The 17,499-nt window shown below is 41.1% G+C and overlaps 1 protein-coding gene across 2 annotated transcripts in view; it reads left to right on the top strand.

Annotated features, from left to right (window-relative positions):
* The window catches only part of PDIA5 (protein disulfide isomerase family A member 5), a 90,673-nt gene that overhangs the window by 28,229 nt on the left and 44,945 nt on the right, over window positions 1-17,499 (top strand). For both annotated transcript variants that reach the window (XM_032445970.1, XM_032445969.1), the window contains exons 6-11: window positions 1,859-1,951; window positions 3,174-3,234; window positions 6,796-6,863; window positions 11,419-11,510; window positions 11,614-11,685; window positions 16,486-16,622. In XM_032445970.1, the coding sequence (XP_032301861.1) occupies window positions 1,859-1,951; window positions 3,174-3,234; window positions 6,796-6,863; window positions 11,419-11,510; window positions 11,614-11,685; window positions 16,486-16,622 (523 nt within the window). The remainder of the gene's footprint in view (window positions 1-1,858; window positions 1,952-3,173; window positions 3,235-6,795; window positions 6,864-11,418; window positions 11,511-11,613; window positions 11,686-16,485; window positions 16,623-17,499) is intronic.

Raw genomic sequence — 17,499 nt, 5'->3', positions numbered from 1 at the left:
GCATCTGTTTCTACATCATTGAACTTGGCACACAGGAATTCTGAGACCAGCAGAGTCAATCGCGTTCATTAGCTGTTTAAAATGCTGACCCCTCTCTCCTCTCCAGCAGTGTACGTTTGAGGTCTGTGCAGACTGAGGGCAAACAGAACTTGATGCAGTGTTCCTAAGGTTGGAATATCTTCCTGGTTTGGTCTTCCTGCCCTCTACTTTCTCTATATGTTATTAAGTTTTCTTACAGTATTGTTTGGGATGCTAATGCCTGTGGCTTTACAGCCTTTTACAACCGTAACTACGTTATAAGTTACTCAAACTTCTTCTTGATAGCTCATTTCTCTGCTAACGTCACATCAGATTTATTCTGCACAGTGTGTTTGTGGTCCCAAAACAGCTACCCCACCCCTTAGGTCTTCTCACTCGGTACATTAAGTGCTTTGGTTGTTGTCAAGTGACTAATATATGTTGCCTCTTATTATAAGACAAATCTCTTTAATGTTAGCTAAGCGACTAGACAGTCATTAATGCAATAATGCTGTAAGCTCTGAATCCTCCCAAGTCTTGTAGTACCAGCTGAGATGCAGAAAGATGAGCTGAACTCTACTATCTATTGATAAGCTGTTGGAGTGTTGTACAAGAGTAGACTTACTAAAGATAGAGGGGTGGCAGAACTGTCTCTTGAGACTGTTTCAGTGGCATATGTAACTATATGTACAGGTGTACTGCTAACCTGTTCTTGAGAAGGTGGTTACAAACCTAGATGGCATGGAGCTGTGTCCCTCAGGTCCTGTTGCTGTCAATAGAGCAGCACCTTCCCCTTGGACCTTGCTGTGTTATTGACAGCAGAGTTCTTGTCTGGAAGTGGATAAGTGGTGCCACAGAGAAAGAAAACAAGGTCAATCTGAGCTGTAAATGATCATAGAAATCCAGGTATTGTGCTTTCTATAGCACAGATATCTGAGGTTAAGTGATGAAGCCAACACCTTCACACACAGCTGGAAACTGTGGGCAATTATGCTCTGCTGAAATCCATAAAGAGTCAGCCTCTCACTGACTTTAGAGGTCTGAAGTTTTCCTCAGGTTCAGTCTGAAATCTGAACCAGTAGGAAGTATTTTTGTGATGAAGAGTATATCTGTGATCTACCAATAAAGCTTTGATTGGTTGTGTGTCGGTCAAGTAGAGTGTGCGTATATACTCAGCTTATCAAATATGGGAGCTGCAGAATCAAAGTGCTTCCCATTTCCTGCTTCTCTTGCTATGTTTGTTTGTTATACTCCTACTTAAAAATCCATTGAGTGCAATTTCTAGCTGAATGGATCATAGGAGAGACTATTGGTGGATTATTTTTCCATGGACCAAAAGCTCGGTTTGATCTGTAAGTTTGGAGTTCATTACTTTTGCTGTGTGAGTATTGGGTGTGCCCTATAGCTGGTACTGTTGGATCCAAAGGTTACACAGATCCCGTGAAGGGCATAAAATGTAACCTCTGCGTTACAAATCTTTCCTGCTAAGCCAGGGACTAGCTGTGGAAATACTGCAGATCTGCTACTGCTGAAAGAGCTCTTTGAAGGATCTTTGAAGCTGTTGTCTGTGTGTAGGTCCACCTCCACACAACATTCCCCAGTTTTGTAATGAAAATGGGCACCATTAAGTGGGTATATAATTTGTGAGGAAGTTGAGCGCCAGTGCATCTCTTAGTTCTGCAGCAAGAGTTTTGTGTTCAATTTCACTATAGCGAATGAGTGTAAAAATGGAAACGCAAAGATGTTTATTGCATGGGATTCACATGATGTTATGGATTTGAGAATGAGCTCATGTTTGCATTCATTTTGCTTTAAAAGCTGTTTTTCCTGTTTTCTACAGTCTATGGTGGCCTTTCTCAAGGATCCAGAAGGTGCTCCATTGTGGGAAGAGGATCCTGAAGCCAAAGACATTGTGCATGTTGACAGTGAAAAGGTATGACAACTAGAGATATGTTCTGTGTGTTTTGTAATTACATGGCATGTGGGGAGTGTGCATGTTTGGATAAACTCTTGATGAAGTACCGTTATCTCCTTTGGAAGGAAATTCTATAGTAACAGTTGTTAAAGGGACATAACAACATTTGTGGATTATGATAGGGCTTCCTTCGTTTTTTCCTCTACCCTTTGTGTGGTCACACTGTGGTTATTAGTCTGTGAACTACGTAGCAAGCATCGAGTCCTTGTGGATGCTGTAGTAGAAGAGACATGTTTGTCTCAAAGTGTAGCAGCTTACAAGGTGCAGTTGCTGCAGGATGCAAATAGAAGGTAAAAATGCTATTCTTACAACTGCAGGTTGTCGTTAAAGCTTAGGTTCTCTCATGTGCCTGAGGTCTTCTCAGGAAGTCTGGAGCAGATAGGAGCAGAATTCGGGTCTTGAGTGATTTAACCTTGTACAGTAACCATCTGCAGTGGCAAGTGGAAAAGCTGTAAATAAGATAAAACTACCTTAATAAGCTAGTGCCACCACAGAGTTATCCATGATATTCTCTCTAATGTAATCAGCTTGGTCTTTTGTATTAGTTTTCTAGTCTATTGATTTTTAAAACTTTAATTGATTGGGCTCTAGCTGGTATTTTGTAAAGGGCCTTTTCAATTTTCTAGCCTTCATTTTTTAATATTAGAAACAGTTATTTTGACATTCTGTTTTTGTAGGAAGATTAATTTTTAATGTTCACCTTCTGTACTCTATTATAAGTCTTCCAAGGGTTGCGTTCAATTTGAAAACTTGATCTGTTTTTTTTTTTCTACCATGCTGGTAGTAAAAAATCTACTATTATGGCCTATTCTATTTCATAGTGTGGAAATGAAAGCCTTGTTTATTACTGAGTCCAACTTATTGAATTAGAATATGGTTTTTTTTTTGTTAGGTTGCAGATTCTGAGTTGAGAACGGACCAAACAGTCCAACTTTCACATCTTGACACCAAAAATGCTGGTCTTGGCTATTTAGTGAAATCTGAGTCTAAAAGAAGTTCTGTCATCTCCTTTCAACTTAAAGTTGAGCAGGCAGAAGAAACTTAAGTCTTGTTTGTTTGGAAGTATAACCTCTTCATTTCCCCCAAATAAAAGAGCCCAAATTCTACTAATATATTGACTTTTAAAGAAAAGTGTATTTTTATGTAGGCCTGTACTTACTTGATTTGGTTCATTCACTAGGAATTACGAAGGCTTCTGAAGAAGGAAGATAAACCCCTTCTGATGATGTTCTATGCCCCATGTAAGTAATGTAGCACATCTTGCTGTCATCTTCACTGAGAAATGTTCAAGTCTGACTGGAAACCTCACTTGTGTTTCACTGCCACCATCTTATACTGTCATTATCATTGAAATCCATGTGGTGTTTGCCCATTTGTATTCAGTTTTCCCCTCATTGTTCATCTGATGCATCCCAGGCTGTCAGTGTTTTCTTCCTTTGTCTCAGCATCTAGTTTATGTGATTTTTTTACTTGTTATGCTTCCTAAATATTGCATGTGCTTTTTACTTTTGCACTTTGGGCTTTAGCATAAAACAGGCAGTTACACACAAACAAAAGCTCTCAAGAGGAGACACTGGAATCAAAAGGAGCTCTATTTGTTCTCAGTAACTGCAGGTAGAGGGAACAGTCAGGAGCAGAAATACTTTTTCTGTGCCATTCTGGAGATGCTCTGGATGTTTCATTTGTTACCAGAAGATGTATTGGGGATTTATTGGTGGGGTGGAAGGAAGGAAAGAGAAGAACTCATTGGGGTTACTGTTTCTTTTGTGACATTGTCATTGTGCTGCTCTGAGCTTGTCATTGCATTGGCTGCTTGTTCAGCTTCTGCAGATTTACAGCTGGTGACAGGTGTGTGCGAAGCTTTCCAGCTCTTTAAAACAAAATACTGCTGTGCTGGAGCTGTTGCTCAGCTGGAAAGCAGGGCAGCCATGAGAAAGGAGTGAATGTGTGCCTTAAACTGGAAAAGCCTCCCAGCACTGTCCTGATCATGAAATTGATGCAAGGCATTGCTAGCATTTCATTAGTTGTTTTTCTTCTAAAATGAGCACCCCGTGGCAGCAGTATCTAGTGTTTGAGTGTGTTTTCTCTGGTAATTATTGCCTGAAACACCATCACTACCCTTTTTTAGTCTCCTCAGAGTACTGCCAAGATGGCCAGAATGGCCCAAGACTTAGCATGGTGCATCAGTAGGAGGCTGTTTTTCCTTTAATTAAATTAGCAGCAGCACGGGGCCTTCACGCTCCGCAGCACACCCACAGCCTGCCCTGGCCATGTCAGCAGGGGGCCACAGGCCTGCTCTGCCTGCACGTTGCCCCGTGGCAAGCGGTGTGCTGCACAGCGCAGGCACAGTTTACCTGTATTGTGAATAAATGTTTTCCACAACCGAGTCTCTGCCTTAAATGTGCCTTATCTAGCCTTTGGTTCTCTTTGAACTGTTTCCCCAGAAACCCTCCTCCTTCCAGTTTCTGGTCTTTTGAAGTGGCAAAACACCTGCTAGTCTGCAGTGCTGTAATACCTTTGCTGCTTTCTGAACTGCTGTGAAGGAAGCCTACTTGTAAGGTTTTTTTCCCCCTCTGATTTCACGATTCTTAACTCCCTCATCTTTTATTTAATACACGAGACCTTCTGACTTGACTCTTATCCAGTTTTTCTTTCCTTACTCTTGCTCCACTTACTACAGACAGAATACATCCAGCAGGTGCATTAAAGCACTGGCTTTGGGGAGCTGGAGCTGTGGATTGCTGTCTTGTAGTGTTACTGTTTGTACCTGGCGGCGGCAGCAAATCCAGGCTGATTGCTGAAGGGAGTTCTGCTTTTCCTTATGGGGTAAGCCAAGGGGGTCTTTGGCAGGAGAGGACATCGGAATCTTGGTCTGGGAATACACAAGGAAGACAGCTGCCTCATTTTTCAGCTTCATTGCAAGCTTTGTTGGAAATCCATTTTGGCAGATTCATAGGAAATGGATTCTTTGATTACATGCTGGTGCGGAGGGAGATGAAAGTGACTGCAAACTTAAATGTAGTTTCTTTAATATTTCAGGAATGCTTGATCTGATTGAAACAAGGCGAGCCTTTTCCTCAGAAGATATTGTTACCTGCCATTTGAAGCCCATTCACTCTACTTTCGAACTTTAATATAAGTCAGACAGCACTAAATGTGAAAAATTAGGTATACTTATAGGCATTCAGATTTACTTAGAGCTAATTCTGCCAAAGAAGAATCCTGCAAAAGACGGTCTGCATTTGGCAACGAAAATGAGCTATTCAAAATGTCATTGAAACCAAGACTTCAAAAATGGAGATGTTACCTAGTGGAAAAACTAGTATGTGTTCAATTAAAAAAGCAGACAAAAGCAAGCAAATGCTTTTCACTTGGAATGCAAGAAAAAGTAACAGATGATAAATCAGTTTTTTCAGGTTATCCTTGAGGTATGCTTGCATGGCTATGTATGTGGCTTATCAGAGTCCTGAACAGCATAATGTGAAAATGCATGGTCAGGATGGGTTGCTCTGAGGTAGGTTTGGGAGCAGGGAGCCCAAGGCAGCAGGAGCATGAGGAGGCTGGCACATGTCTGAACTGCAGAGGGAAGCCCAGGAAGAGGTTCCCAAGGGAGAGAGATGGGGAACTTTGTGGCCTGAGGGTGTTAAAGAAAGCAGAAACAGGGGATTCAGAAGATGGTATTAACAGCTCAGATATTTTGATGCCTGTCCAGTGGTTTGGATGAAGTTGAGACTTAAGTAGATGTCAAATGAGTGGTCCTTGCCCACCAAGAAATCATTGCTTGGACCAGCACTAATTTAACAACCTCGCTGGCAACCACAGCAGAGAGCTCAAAGGTGAAAAGACCACAGAAATGAGCTCTTTCCTCTGATCAAAGGGTGTTCCTTCCAGGTGCACTGATGTGATTCTAAACCAGGGTTTGCAAAATCTTCCTTTATGGAAGTTATTTTCAAGACTGATCTCTCTTCACCAGAAAGAAAGAGTTGACAACTGTCCCGTGGCAGACCAAGAGTCTCTACAATAAATGTGTGAAGTGCATGGCTGCAGCTTGCTTTGTTTCACGCTCTTTCCCTTCTCTTGGTTTCCAGTGTGCATGTGCATATTTTACTTGGCAAGGGTGAAACCTGCTGCTTACAAGGTGATTTATTGCTAATCTGCTTAGCACTCAAGAGCGTCATCAAAATGCTCTTAGTGTACTCCAGCTACACGATAGTCTTCCTTCCTTGCTCACTGTTTCTCTTCGTCAGCACATAAAGTTCTTGCATCTTACAGGGGCTGTTGCTTCTCCTGTGTTATCATCATCTCTGTTAACAGAGCACAACTGAACTTTTAAAGTCTGTTTAATGTGTTTATGAAGTGTCTTAAATCAGTTGCGAAGACTTTAAACTGAGGTGAATCTGAAGTATATCCCCATCCCCCCACTGGTAAAAGAACAGTTCTTACTTTCCTAGTCACTAGAGTGCCTGTTCAAAATGCATGAAGCTTTTCGTTTGACTTGATGAGTAAAACATCTTTCATCCTGCATTCCAGTATGGTCTCAGCCTCGAGCCTGAAGAATGTAGATGGTGTTGCTCATTCCAAAACAGGGATGAGAAATGAATAACGTGAAAAACTTTCGTTTAACATATAGCATATAAAAAGGAACAGTGTCCTTAGAAAATAATAATCTAATAATTAGTGGAGAAAAGTAAGGATTTTATGCATATATAAGAAATGTGTAGTTAGTATGTTCTAGGGCGTAGAAGAACCCGAATGGAGTTGTTGACATATTACTTACATTATTTCTATTTTTTTTTAATCAGGGTGTGGTGTTTGTAAGAGAATGATGCCATCTTTTCAGCAGGCAGCCACAGAACTGAAGGGAAAATATGTAAGTGAGAAGATAAATTTTATATGAAATACAGAAACTCCTTTTTAGATACTTCTTTTTTTGAGCATTTAAAACCACAGGGATTGAGTGAAGTGGGGAATTTTTAATTGGGCCAAAACAAAGCCAGAGATGAATGTTGTTGTTCCAGATCCACTCAGGATTCTCTCTTGTTGTTTTTTTTTTTTTTTTTTTTTTTTTTTTATTTGGTTTATTTTTTAGTCTTGACTTTTAACCTTATGTAAGTTGGGAAGTCTACCCTTAAAACATTTATATCTGGTGTGGATTCTGCCAGGGAAAAATAGATTCTTACACTGTGTAGTTGATCTGGCTCCTAACTGGTGAGTCTGTGGGCTTCCTCANCTTTTTTTGAGCATTTAAAACCACAGGGATTGAGTGAAGTGGGGAATTTTTAATTGGGCCAAAACAAAGCCAGAGATGAATGTTGTTGTTCCAGAACCACTAGGGATCCTCTCTTGTTGTTTTTTTTTTTTTTTTTTTTTTTTTTTTTTTTTTTTTTTTTTAATTTATATTAAAACTTTGAAGAATGAGATGTTAACTCACTTGCCATTTATATCTGGTGTGGATTCTGCCAGGGAAAAATAGATTCTTACACTGTGTAGTTGATCTGGCTCCTAACTGGTGAGTCTGTGGGCTTCCTCAGCTTGTTTTGGTAAGGATAAGTAAATGTTTGCCATATTGGATTTGATTAGCTTTTTGGCTTGGTGTTTCATAGAGGACTCAAGGATGGATGTCTTTATAGTAATCGTTAATCAACTTGTTCAGTGGAGAGTCAGTGTCATGGGATGGGTATTACCCTTTGTTAGCTTGATTGTTCTCCTAGCAAGTGAGCTTAAGCATAAGTCTTCGTTTTACTATAGCTTTGTTAATGAAGTTAGCATTTATGTTGGGCTGAAATGAAAACAAAATTTGATTCTAATAAAATTATTTGACAGCAATCACAATAACTTAGTTACCTGTTTGTACTAATAAGGCATATCGAGTGCTGAGCAAGTTGAAAATGCTTGTTAAGATCTCATGCTTTGTGCATGTTTTGTGTAATACTCATAATACTGAAGTGGCACAGAAATGAGCTTATAGTAAGTTCCATAGGTTGGGCTGGATCTGGTATGATCCTACCCATTGAACCAGGAGGGGCAGCATATGATGGGGAAGAAATGAAGCACCACGGTGCATTGCTAGAGAGGCTCAGGTCAGCGCATCTCATAAGCACTGAGAGTGCTCACGCTTCTTTCAGCTGGTTGTTTTTCAAGTGTTTTCTTTAAATCCTTGCTTGCTTAGGGCTAAAAGCAGTAGGAGTTGTTTAGATTTATTTAGGATGTATTTTCTAGCATGCTTCCATCCAACCAGGCAGCATTCAGATTCCCTCTCCCCTTGGAGGAGGGTGTGCTGCTTACTGTGGAAAGGTGCTCCCATCCTGCATGGCAGGTCCATCGTGAGGTGTGGGAGGACAGGAATTAGGAGCATAAACAACTACACAGATAATGTCAGAAAGAAAGCATGCTACAAAACACTGCGTCTTTCTGCAGTTATCCTTTGTCTTGTCCACATATCATTCTGTTTTTATTAAATGCAGACCAGAGAATTTTAACTCCAGATCTCTTCTAGTTTTTTCTTCCTCTCTTGGAAATAGTTTCAATAGATCTGGGCTAATGCTGCACAGGTCAGAGGTGCTTTTGGTTTTCAGGTGGTTTTAGTGCAGGATCAGGGAAAAGCCTGGTTATGCCTCTGCCACCAGTGTCTTTCACAAGTATTGGTTCATCTGCATCTGATCTAATTAGGTTCCTGAATGGGATGTGTACACAATTTGTCACTTCTAAATTCTGCTGTGCTGTAGCCATCATATAAATTGTCTGTGTGTTGCCCGTAAGTGGTGTTGACCTCCAGATCAGTCTCTGCTGGGAAGTTTATGATTGGTTTGGATAGAATGAAGTTTTGGCCTTTTAATCAGACCTGTCATTAGCTGTCAGAATGTGCGAGGCTTAAAAGTGATTGTTATCACTAGATAGCAGGAAAATGAAATACTGTGTTACCTATTTCAAAGGTCCTAAAAATGAAAAAGTGAACTGCGTCTGCTGTGGGTTGTTACATTCTTTTGAGACAAGGCCTTTTATGTTCCAATACTTCTGCTAAAAAGGAAGGCCAGATAGCGCATTCAGTATTATGTTTAGAGTTTGCAATTTCTTTCTGCACCAGAAAAGAGTAGTTCCAAGTGAGATGAAGATGGCTTATTTTATCCTCAGCATAAAAGGTTCCCATGATTTGTGGCAGGTGGGCTCTGGTGAGTGTGTGTTACTGATGCACTGTGGCCCAAATGCAGGGAGGAAACTGGTGGTTAGCAAAGAACTTCATCTGCCTAATTTCTGTTGACTTCATGAGTGCTCCAGAGGGCTTTACCTAGTAAAGAGATGATTGAGTGTGTACTTAAGTGCTTTCTTCTGGTTCTTGTCTTTTTTTTGTAAAAACTGGAGACTTTAGAAGCTCCTACTCTTATATCAGAAGTCAAAGGCAGCCTTTGTTTAATATGTTCATTAAATGTGGCTCTAGGAGGGCTTCAAGTGGTGGTGTGAGAGACCAAATCTGAAGCTACCCTTTTGAAAGGAGTTTTAAGCAAAGTGTGGATGTTGCAGGAGAACAGGAATAGTCAGAATCCTGTATGACATGACCAGCTACGGATTTAGATTAGAGATAGCTTCCTTGGAAACAGATGAAGTGTTGAAATATGTCAGGTGTCACTGCAGAATGAAAGGAATAAATTGATCTCATGTTTGCTATGGACATTGCAAGAGCTAATAAACTTCAATTACAGTTAGGGTCTTTCAGTTGTTTGCTAAAAGCAAATTAGCTAAACATTAAGCAGGAGAAATTTAAATATAGAGGGAGGATCCAGAATTTGGATAGAAAGTGTGCTCATGGCCCCTGCCGGATTTGGTGGTACACAATTATGTGATTATAGGCCATGTAAAGCAGTAACTTTCATCATTAAAAATTAATCCCATTGTAATGGGCTTCTGTCCAGTTATGTTTTAAATGATATATGACCACCAGTATGAATCCAGGTTCTTGCCTCTTATCAGTCACCAGTCTGGCTGCTGGACACCGTTCAGTTGATTCTGTTGAATTTCCCTGTCCTCAAGAGGTGGCACACGGAATAGAGGAGACAGAGAATTGATTCTTGGTATCTTAAATGAATTAAGGCAATCTGGTTTTTAGAATTACATGGAAAATTCAAAGAGACTGGACCAACTGGAATAGATCTTATTTCTGTACTCCTCTCAGTTAGATTTCCTTTCACCTTTCTCAGGATAGGTGAGAGAAAACAGCACCTTCTTCTGACTTTCCATCTCACGCTTGGAAAAGGTTGACCTTCAAACAGGGTTTGTGTTCTTATAGATTTATTTCATGCTGGCTCTGAGCACATTTGGTTGGGCTATGCAGTTTGCTGCATCAGGAACCTGGTATTAAATTCTGATGTGGTATTTCAGCTGGAAGGAGAAAATCCTGTTTTTGGAGGGGTAAGAGGAGTTTGGATTAAAACCCTGCTGCCTGAAATGATTTAAGCTGTCAGTGCCATTAAAACTAAGCTAATCTTGAGGTTGTATCTCAGCAACTGGCTGGCTGGAAGTTTGGCTGCAGAACAACCTCATTGTGAAACTTGCACCAATGGAAAATCAGAATTAGTACCATCCTCAGATTTTCAGGTCAAAAATCTGAAAGGCAGTTTGATAGGGCATACAAGCTCTGAACCTGAAGCTTGGGGTTGACTACTGGGTTGGAGGGTGGCTTAGAGCCTGAAGAAAGGGAAGAGAGACTCTGTGTTTCACTTAGTCTGTAAAGTTGCTCTGCTTCCATACCTACCTTCAAGTATCTGTAAGACAAGGCTATTTCAGCTGTCACTGCACCCTACCAGTGACATGTATTTAAAGTAGCATGTGGTATTTCCAGGGCTTGCGGAGCATGTTTTACTTATACAGTGAAGTTATACCTATTCTTCTCCATTGCCATTCAGTAAGCAGTTTTAAACTGGGATAAAGCCAGTGTTTGGTCAGGTGTCATCTTCTGGACATGAGTTGAGATTGTAGAATTGTTGCTGGAGTGGAAACCAGAGAAATGTGGTGGAACTTGTGTCCTGGTTAATGTTTGGGTGTGAACCAAACTGTGTATTTGCAGAAGAGGGAAAAGATCTAGTTAGAGTTGCAACCTAAAATACAAATACACAGGGAGAGAACAAGTAGTGAGATTGAGAGAATTTCCTTTTGGTGATTCTGGTAGCAGGTGAATAGAAGGAAATGGAGATTCTGCAAGAAATATAAATAGGTGTCAAGCTGAATGGTGTGTGTTTTCTATGGGCTAGGCTTAAATATTTCTCTGTCTTCCGTTGGTCAAAATTGGAAACACTTCATTGCCTTTATGAAGTTCCTCTTGTTTTATAACCAATATGAATGAAATCAGAATCTGCCTAGAGCTTGCTTGTTTGTGCTTCATGATGTTACTACCGCATTATAGGAATCAATATAATTGTGTTCTGTTTTTTCAGGTTCTTGCAGGAATGAACATTTACTCTGCTGAATTTGAAAGGATAAAGGAAGAATACAATGTCCGTGGATATCCTACAATCTGCTATTTTGAGTCAGTTATATTTTGCTACTCTTTTGGAAATCATACACTCAACTATAATTGCATGTTCTTATCTTCAAGGCAAGGACTAAACCTTGTTTTGTTGCTTTAATAGGAAAGGAAAGTTCCTGTTCCACTTTGAGAACTATGGTGCTACTGCGGCAGATATAGCAGAGTGGCTGAAAAAGTAAGGCACTGAACTTCATGCACTCCAACTTTTATGTACTTTTCATTATTTACAGAATGTAATGGTTTAGGATCAGCCATCTCTCCCTCATTCCCTCTGCTCAAAAGAGCAAACAGAACTCCCCTGCTGAGACTGGCTAAACTAGCACAGAGAGATTGCCTAATGTTTGTTTTTCAGCTTGCATGCCTTGCTTTTTACAATTGCATTTCATCTGTAATAGGAGACTGACTGTGGACCAAGATCAATGCAAATGCACAGATCTTGTCTTTGTTAAAAATACCGACTTAAATTTCCAGTGATCTTGGGAGCCTGAACTTAATGTCTCATAAAAGGTCTGACTTTAGTTGTTTTATAAAAAATGTATGTGCCAAGTGTGCAGTTTCTTCTGCCTTCATATGGAGCTTTTAGAGCAACTTGCAGAAACAAGCAGCAGATCAAGGCACCCTGAATCACAAGTCATTTTCACAAAGTTTGTGTTTCCTGTCATGACTTGAGCAATGTTGAAAGTATCTTCTACCTAAAGGCAGCTATTTGCAGTTGTAAATATTCAGGGGGCTGAATGAACATGTGGGAATAGAATTTGAGAGAGGGAGACAGAACAAGTGTGTTTATGTACGCCTTTTTCTAAATGGTTGGTGTTCAGATGGTGCAAATCAGCACATCATTGAAGCTGGTGGAGCAGCTGGAAGGAGCTGAGCTCGTCTAGTGGTAGACAGCTGCCCTTAGCAGGGAGCTTCAGCTTTCTGGCTTTGTAGAATTACGGAGGTTCTCCCTTGTTCCTTGCAGCCAAGAAAATGCTGTTAAAATTAAGCTAGTACAAGAAGTGAAAATGCGGAGAGTGCTGCAAACCATCATGATAATATAGCTTGAGAAAACTGGCTTATGACAAACGTGTTTTACTGCACCAGTGAGACTATGCTAGGGATGTATGAGTAGTTCTGGGTAGCCCAGGGACTTCAGCAGTGGTAGGCTTGTTTGTTTGGGTTGGGGGATCCACAAATGCGGTGACAGCTGCATTCCTGTTAGCATCAGGATGTTCAGTCATTGAAGGCAAGCATTGCCCTGTGGATGATAGAGAGATTTAGCTGCAGTCTTTAAGCTTCTTGTAGTTCATTCAGTCTTTTAGTTATAAATGACCAGGACGGCAACTTCAGCAGTGCTGAGGAGATGCCCATGGAGCAAGGATGTGACTTCATCACCTGTACTGTATTATGCTTTTTAGTTCTGTGAGGGTGTGATTATCTCTTGGCTACCAGATGTGAAACATTAGATGTTTGGGGGTGGGCTTTTTCCTCTGTCTGCATAATATTCAGATAATCCGTGTAATATGAAGTGCTTTTCTATCGGTGTTGTGACAGCGAGTGAACACAGCAAAAGCAAAGCAGAACAGCTGCAAGCTCTTTCCAATGATAATCTCTGCTAACAAGCCACTGTGGGCTTTGGCTGATATTCCAGCAGTCCAGAGCTAAAGACAGCTGTTTGTCCTCACTTAGCGTTCAGTGCATGCTTATTAGTTTCCCCAAAGATGATCTGAGCAGTAGCCTACTTGCCCCTGTTTTGTATAATGAATGCAACTTTTAAGGAAGCTACATTGGGAAATTGTGTATACTTAAATTCTGTTAGTAGTTAATGTTGTAATTAAAACTGTATGCAGGGTAAATCTGCTACGTGCATAATACTGTATTACTCTTGGGAATCCACAGTATAACTACTCAAGTGGAATGGCAAGGGCTTTAGGAAAGCCAAAGATTGTGATTAGGTAGCTGCAGAAGGCGTGTACTTTGTATGTCAGAATAGTGTAATACTCAAATTCTCACCAGATACATCAGGCTAGAATTTAATATCATCACAGTACTGATGTCTTGAACAGTCTTCTTACTTCTGAGTTAGGAATGCCAGCTCTCTTTTCTGAGAACACAACTAAGGCAAAACGAGCAGAGGGTTGTATGCACAGCCACCACAACAAGACCAAACCCAGAATCTAATATGTAGTCTCCAAGCTCCCAGGCTGTCAGGTGTAGTTTTGGGTTTCCCATGCTGTGTCGCTTTGGATGATTCTCTAGTGGTGACTTTGGAGCACAGAGACTGCTGCCAAAATGAAGCTGCTGACCTCAGGAAGAGGCTCTGATAGGGAGCTGCCGGCCAGTTAAGCAGGTGTGCTGAGCAGCAGGAGCACAGTGCTGCCAGTGTCCGTGGCAAGGAAAACCAACTTGTATTCATACTGTGCATGCAGGTGCCCTTATCCATGTGTTCTCAAAAGGGAATCCAGCAGACACTGCTGTGTGAGATGACCTATTTTCTGTGGACATTAGTTACACACTGCAGAAGAGAGAATGTTTTTTTCCTTCTGTCTCCCTTTTGTTTTGCCCTGTAAGCGTTAAGGGTTAAATGCTGAAATCTGTGCTGATTTGGAGCATAGGGCTGTGGAGTGTAACAACAAAGGTTAGAATTGTTTAAACTGTACAAAGGATGCTTTTCATGCACTTCCAGAGCGAGAGCTCTACTGGTTTGAAGGGCCCCAGCACCTTTTTTGTTATTTTGAAGGTACTTCCTTAAGATGAAGTGTCCTAAAGCATCAGCCTAGAGGTCCTTAACCCCTCTTAATCTTCCTAATAGGCACAGACTATTATCTTGTGGAGTTTCAGATGTTCTTATGAGGCACGGAGAGAAACCATCACACTCTCTTACTCCAACACAGCATTATTAATATGAGATGCTATCTTGTACATACCACAATTCTTTTTTAATCTCTCTTTTATCGCTGCATCAGTTTGGATGGTAGTAAAGCCAGACAACTTCTCACTGCCTTCAATAACTGCTTCGTTTTCTTGCTGTTTTTATGGACTTCTCCTGGGTCTTTCCTTAGCGCTAACTACTCAATTAAATCAGGAACTTGTCCTCTGTACTTAATTCAATTAGCTCTTGATAACTCTTCCAAACTTCTGTCATCCTATTTTTGGACTTCAGGCGTTGGATGTGCCTTCTCTCAGTTTTAAATGACATTTTAGATTTTGCTTGTTGTCTCCTCCAGGCCTTGAGGTGCTTCTTACCAGCTCCTGCGTAGGCTTATTAGCATGCACAGCGTTTTAAATTGGTCCATTTGAATAAACATCCTGTGCCCTGCTTTACTGATTCCTTAGTGAAATAGGTCACGCCAGGCCCTGCTGAACATAGCTTTTGTGGTGCTTTGTGGCCGGTGTGTCCATGTTCATCATACTCAGCCAACTCAAACCACCTCCCTTCCCAAATAAATTGTGTCATGATATTTTCTGGAAGGCTTCATTTTTCTACCTGTGGATTATTTCTGTCTCTTGGAGGCTTAGCAACAAGCGCAATGATGCTCTAGTAAGCTTTGTGACACAGCCCCTTCCTCATCACAACCCTATCTGCGCTGTGGCCATTTCTGTTACGAACTCTTGTGGATGGAAACCTACTTCTTTTTCTCTTTGGGCTGCTTGGCCACCTTTGATGTTTGTTTCTCAGTTTGTTGATCCTACAGGCAGCATCAGAGATGTGCAGTTTTGCCTGCATTGCTTAATATTCTTGGATCAGACATACTGCTTACATCAACAGCACTTGCCATCTGAATTTGTGTATCTCTCTACTGCTTTTTTTTAATCAAACTAGGCTTTCAGCCTGGTAATGAGCAAGGCAGAATAAAAGAGTTATCATCCATTTGCCACTCCTTGTTCCAGACAGATAATGTAATAATTCATTTTAATCAAAAATAGTAAATGTGTTCTCACGAGGAATGGGGCCACATCCAGAGCTGTACTTTGCCAAAGAATTTGGGGAATTTTGTGGGATATTTGGAACTCATTACTGTACCTGGCAAGGATAAAGTAGCTTCAAAGTTTCGCTCCAAATGTTCCCGTGCTTGGGTGTACTTTATGAACACTGCTTAAATAAATAAAATGTCAGTTCATGCAGTTTAGTTCACATCTGCCAAATTCTCTTAATAACATACCTTGATAACAGGAAAAATGGAATTGTTCAGTGGGCTTATGAGCAACTTGACTGGTCCAGATGATCTGAGGTTCAGTTTCCAGATTTACCAGCGTGTCTTTGAGCGGTCTCCCTGGCTGCCAGCCATCAAAGATGGTTAAGCTCATGCACAATCATAGGGGAGTCGGTGCAACATGTCACTTATCTTTTAGATTAAGCATGCAGTCTGAGTAGCTTTGCTGAATTAGACCTGTGAAGGCACTGTCAGGAGAGGACAGAACGGTGCTTCCTCAGGTCACAGGGTTGCTCAGGGTAAAACCATGATTTCTTGGGTTAATTCCCTAGTGAATGCTGCATATGGTTCCAGCATTGCAGCTCCTCCTTTCTCTGCTGGCCCTGGTTGTGCTGTCGGTATTCAAGGTGACTGATTTGATTGGCTGTTTCTGCACACTGCTTTTCTCTTTCATTTGCAGTGGCTCCTGTGAACTGCTAAGTGTGAGTGCTGTGAGAAAGGGAGCCTCCTGCTGAGAAGGCTGAAAGAGTAATAGAAAAACGCATCTGATTTTTTTATAATGTAATAACCAGGCAATCTGGTTATCTCTTCGTTCTGTCCCCGTCCATTTCTGATCTGTCCTTCGGAGATGCTTGTGGAGTTTTTCCTCTCTCCTTCAATTCTATCTGAGTTTCAGCATTTATCACTTCTGAGTGGGAGCAATTATGGAAGCTGCTCAGTAGGGTTAGTGTGTCAGACCTCTATGACCATTTACACAAAGGTAGCTCCTTGCAGTCCGACTTGCTAAAACTCCTACTTAGCACCAACAAGCTGCTTTTCAGCTGTGTCTGTTTGTCTTGTAGCCCGCAGGCACCTCAGCCACAGGCTCCGGAGATTCCCTGGGCAGATGAGGAAAATGTAGTTTATCACCTGACCGATGAGGACTTCGACAAGTTTATAAAAGATCATTCATCTGTCCTAGTGATGTTCCATGCACCATGTGAGTTTGCCTTTTCTATTCTGTACTCTGATCCAAATGCTTGCAAACAAAATCAATGATAATTTATTGCATAGGTTTCACAGAGCCATAAAATCAAAGTCCAGGCATTTCTTGTTTGTTGTGATTCTCAAGTGCACAAGGCCTGACGTGTTTGTAAAGTTGCTGATTTCAGGTCTAGGGCAGATATGTGCTGCTGGAAGAGGTACTTTGCAGGCTGAGTCTATCATAATTCAAGAGTGTCATAAAGCTTCAATAGTCTGAGGAATCATCATTTTGTAATATCCCTTTTTCTTTTTATCCCCAATTTTCAGCTTGTCTTCTGTGTTACTTGCTTTAAGGCAGAACTCTGTTTTAGCTACTTGAGATCTGTGAGCTCTGAAGTCCTTGTTTGCAGCCGCAGTTCATTCTCTGGTAATGTAGAGGGTGATGGTCGTTGTGTATTGTGCTGAAGTACACCAATAAGTTATTTAAATTCAGAAAGTCTTTTGAAAACTGATGCAGAGCTGGTAGTGATCTTAATGGCAGCTTGGCTGAGAATGGATGAGGCTAATTTTCTGGTACAAAATGCAACAGGTTGCCCTAAGGTACTGCCCTCCAAGCTTTTCTAGCCACATTGCTCTCCTGTATCATGTATCTTCTGGGCTGATGTGGAGGATTGCATTAATCTGTTTGCTAATGATGCAACTTGCTACATAGCTGGTTCTACCAGTTCTTTGTATCTTTAGTTGAAAGTTCAGGCTCAGATCTGCTGCATTGGATGGTACGTAACTTCTGTCTCCTCTGGCTGCTGGTGCTGCCAGTTGCACTTGGATGAGATGGTCATTTTTTCGGGCACGAACTGGAAGGTTAGTGCTCTGGAGGTGGGCTGCATGCTCAC

The sequence above is a fragment of the Coturnix japonica genome, chromosome 7 (genome assembly GCF_001577835.2).
Source record: "Coturnix japonica isolate 7356 chromosome 7, Coturnix japonica 2.1, whole genome shotgun sequence".
In the NCBI taxonomy this organism is placed as follows: Eukaryota; Metazoa; Chordata; class Aves; order Galliformes; family Phasianidae; genus Coturnix; species Coturnix japonica.
Note: the sequence above shows the minus strand (reverse complement) of the source record. Positions and strands in the feature narration are given on the sequence as shown.